The sequence below is a fragment of the Notothenia coriiceps genome, unplaced genomic scaffold (assembly GCF_000735185.1).
Source record: "Notothenia coriiceps isolate Sejong01 unplaced genomic scaffold, NC01 NC01_scaffold00027946, whole genome shotgun sequence".
In the NCBI taxonomy this organism is placed as follows: domain Eukaryota; kingdom Metazoa; phylum Chordata; class Actinopteri; order Perciformes; family Nototheniidae; genus Notothenia; species Notothenia coriiceps.
The window spans coordinates 1-3,359 of NW_011360647.1; the positions used below are offsets into that span (position 1 = coordinate 1).

At 43.0% G+C, this 3,359-nt stretch overlaps 1 protein-coding gene across 1 annotated transcript in view; it reads right to left on the reverse strand.

Annotated features, from left to right (window-relative positions):
- Positions 1-924: 924 nt before the first annotated feature.
- The window catches only part of yipf6 (Yip1 domain family, member 6), a 3,762-nt gene continuing 1,327 nt past the window's right edge, over positions 925-3,359 (reverse strand). Inside the window, exon 2 of the mRNA XM_010785570.1 lies at positions 925-3,071. Within this exon, the coding sequence (XP_010783872.1) occupies positions 2,724-3,071 (348 nt within the window). The 3' untranslated portion in view covers positions 925-2,723. The remainder of the gene's footprint in view (positions 3,072-3,359) is intronic.

Below are 3,359 nucleotides of genomic sequence, written 5' to 3' on the forward strand. Positions count from 1 at the left end.
AATTCTCCCCAAATATATTGAGGCTGAACCTGAACTTTCAGCTTGGGGGCCCCCTAGTGGCCGCGGGGGCCCTGTGCATCTGCATTAGTCCGCCTATTGCAGGGGGGTCAAACTCAAATACACAGTGGGCCAACATTAAAAAATGGGTCCTAGTGGAGGGCCGGACTGGTTCAATGTTTATTACAGAACTTATTGAAATGAACTTATTGCACATATTAAACCTGGAACTAACAAAGCTTCAATGATTGCCTATAAAAACAACATTAAACATTAAATAATCAGTTCATTCATTTCTTATGGCTCTATCTGCAGCTTTTCCAGAGTCATTTCTTATGATTACATTTTCCCACAGGCCAACAACAGCTTCAACAAAACTATTTCCCTCAAAGAGAAACCAAACATGCCCTGTTGTCGTGAGAGAGAAAGTGCAGAAGGAAACATCCATTAAACTCAGTGTGCTGCTCTGTGATGCTAGTTCAGATACTTGGCATCTCATCTTGGGTGCAAGGTCATCAATGTTTGGGCTCAGGCTCTGAGCTGAGGAGACCCTCAGGATGGAGGGAAGGTGTGCGTGCAATATACCGGCGGGACAGATCGGATAGGAATTAGAAATTATCCTGAGGGCCGAAATTAAATCCACCAAGGCCCTGATTTGGCCCCCGGGCCTCGAGTTTGACACATGTGGTCTATAGGAAGAAAGGGCCCTGATTAAAGTAGGGGAACGAGTGACTTTGGTGCAGAACCACATTTCAGGTGTTAATGGATAAAGTGTTTGACAGGTGAAAGCATTTTGTGTGAAGTCAAAGTCATCATTAATCTATAAAGTGGATTTCTAACTATCCTAAAAATGTGTAAAATGTATAGAAATGTTTTTGAATAATGTGAAGCCGGGTGAAGGAGAAAGAAAGAGAGGAACAATCAAAGCAGATTCATTATATTTTAATCTTTCTGTAAAGGAAATCATATAAATTAAAACTTGGTGATTTTAAAGGAACTTAAAGAACAGGTTATCTGTCGACAGAGGTCAGAGGTCATCAGAGAGATTAGTAGAAGAGCATAACACAGGTGATGAAGAAGAGCGAGATATCCAATCACTGACGTATCATCAGCGTGTGATGGGACACCATCTACGAGAACTATTCAAATGTTATTCTTTTTTATTCACCTTTTTTCCCTCAATCCGCTGCAGCCATTTCCTACATTTCCCAGAATGCCGTTTTTAACCCAATTCAGGGATCATTACGTCTACATGTCCATGTCCGTGAGTAAAGGGTCAAAGAGCGTTAAGCATAGGAAGTAAAGATGGAAATCTAAATGATTAAATTAGTTTTGAAAGAAAACAGAAAGAAGTACCTCTCTCACTCGAGACAGAAAGCGGTGATACTGAATGTCCTGTAGTCAGAAATATGATATAGTAGGAAACTCTGATTTCTCTTAATGTTGGTTTATTCAAGAAGACTTTAGACAATAAGCACAAACAAAGGTTGACTTATTAAATGGCACAACCACAAAAGGCACAATGAGTAGGATTTCTCAATCTTCACGTACCCCCCCCTCTCTCGTCGTGTATCTGCAGAACCAGCTGTTTTCATTTCACTGAGTCTCAACGTCTCGTAAATAACGTACTCAATCGTAAGCATGCATCCAAGAAGCAGAAGCTGCAGAAATGGCGAACACGTTGCTGAAGAAATGCAAATATATCGTGGGCGAGATGCTAAGCAACACAACTCGTCACAGAGAGAATCAGGTGATGGCTTTTACGTTTACAAAGGGCAACGGATTACTCACTGTGCCTTTAACCAGCTGACTGCCAACATGCAACATGCCGGTGTGAGAGGAATGACACAAGCTGTAAATCAGACTGTTCTCACATCTTTCTGAATCCATGGAGTGGTGACGGCGCTATGCAACATGAAGTTACATCTGTTTGACGTTACATCCTGAAGGAAGCATTTTGAGAAAGACAATTAGCCTTTTTCCATCCAAGGGTTGGATGAGAAGATCGATACCCCACAGAAAGTTATTGTTACATATTCATTATTCTTTTCACACAAAACACGATTTGTTATTTAATCTTTTATAGTTTGAGAGGTGATGGTAGGTTGTTAGCCTTGGACAGAGAGAAGCTAATCGTTTCCCCTGTTCCTTTACTTCATGCTAAGCTAAGCTAACGTGGCTGTAGCTTCATGTTTCCCCGACATGACATCACTCTTCCCAATCTCTGTGTCTCCTGTAATCTGTCTAATCAAATCTAAAATCCCCCCGAAATACTAAAAGAGAGGAACAACAATCACCAGAAATCACAGCTGCTCACTGATGCGTGGTCGAGCTGCAGGAGCGCCTCTGCTGGACGACTAAAAGTAAAGAATGTAGTATGGAAATGAGCAAAGAAATAAACACGTTCTTTGACCGGGAGTCCAAATAAAATACGATATCAAAGCCCTGGTAGTTCCAACATTCATAGAGCACATACAAGACTATGTGTTTCACCAGCTCATAAGGAGAAGATATTCATTTGCTCTTCACCGTGTGCAGCACAGCGTCCACCGTCTGACTGAGAGGAATTATTTTGATGTCCCTCGAGCCTCTGGAGCTTTATCAGAAGCTCGGAAAACACCCAGTCACCTCAGTAGTTGTTCCTCGTCCCTCAGAGGCAGATTGTTTGAGTTACTTCACTCCACAAAACCCTCCCTCCTCTCGGTCAGTTTGAACAAACACTCGTTCTACTGTGACGGAGAGAACGTCAGGACCATCCACCCGATCACGAAGTAGAAGAGGAACACGGGGTAAACCACCAGAGACTTTCGCCCGGCTGGTTGGTTGTCGGCGAGAAAAGCCGTGGAGGCGAAGGTGGACCAACCAAAAGACGCCGTTACGACCACGAGACGCACGATGAAGCTTACTGTCCCCGAGCCGCCCACCAGAACGATACGACACACCGCCATGGCCGCCGTCAGGGGCATGATGCAGTATCCCAACACACACAGGCTCTGGAAGAAAGAGATGGTGCCGCCCAGAAGCTTGGAGTTCAGGGTGATGATGATGGAGCCGAACCACACGATGACGAAGACCTGGGGGAGGAAGATTAAAAACATGCGAGTGAGAGATTTATCGCTTTATATAAGAGACAGAAATAAAGAAGTGTAAGACTTGAATTCATTTATGTTTTATAATTCTTTGTGTGATAGAGATGATGCAATGTGTTTAGTGTGAGTTATGGACCTGCCTAAGGACGGAGCTGGCATAATTCATCCCTTCTCTTTTCTGAGACTCATGTATTTGAATGCATGGCCTTGTTGAAATAAATACATGATAATAATAACTAATGCAGGAGAGGAGATCAGATGCTCAAGTACAAT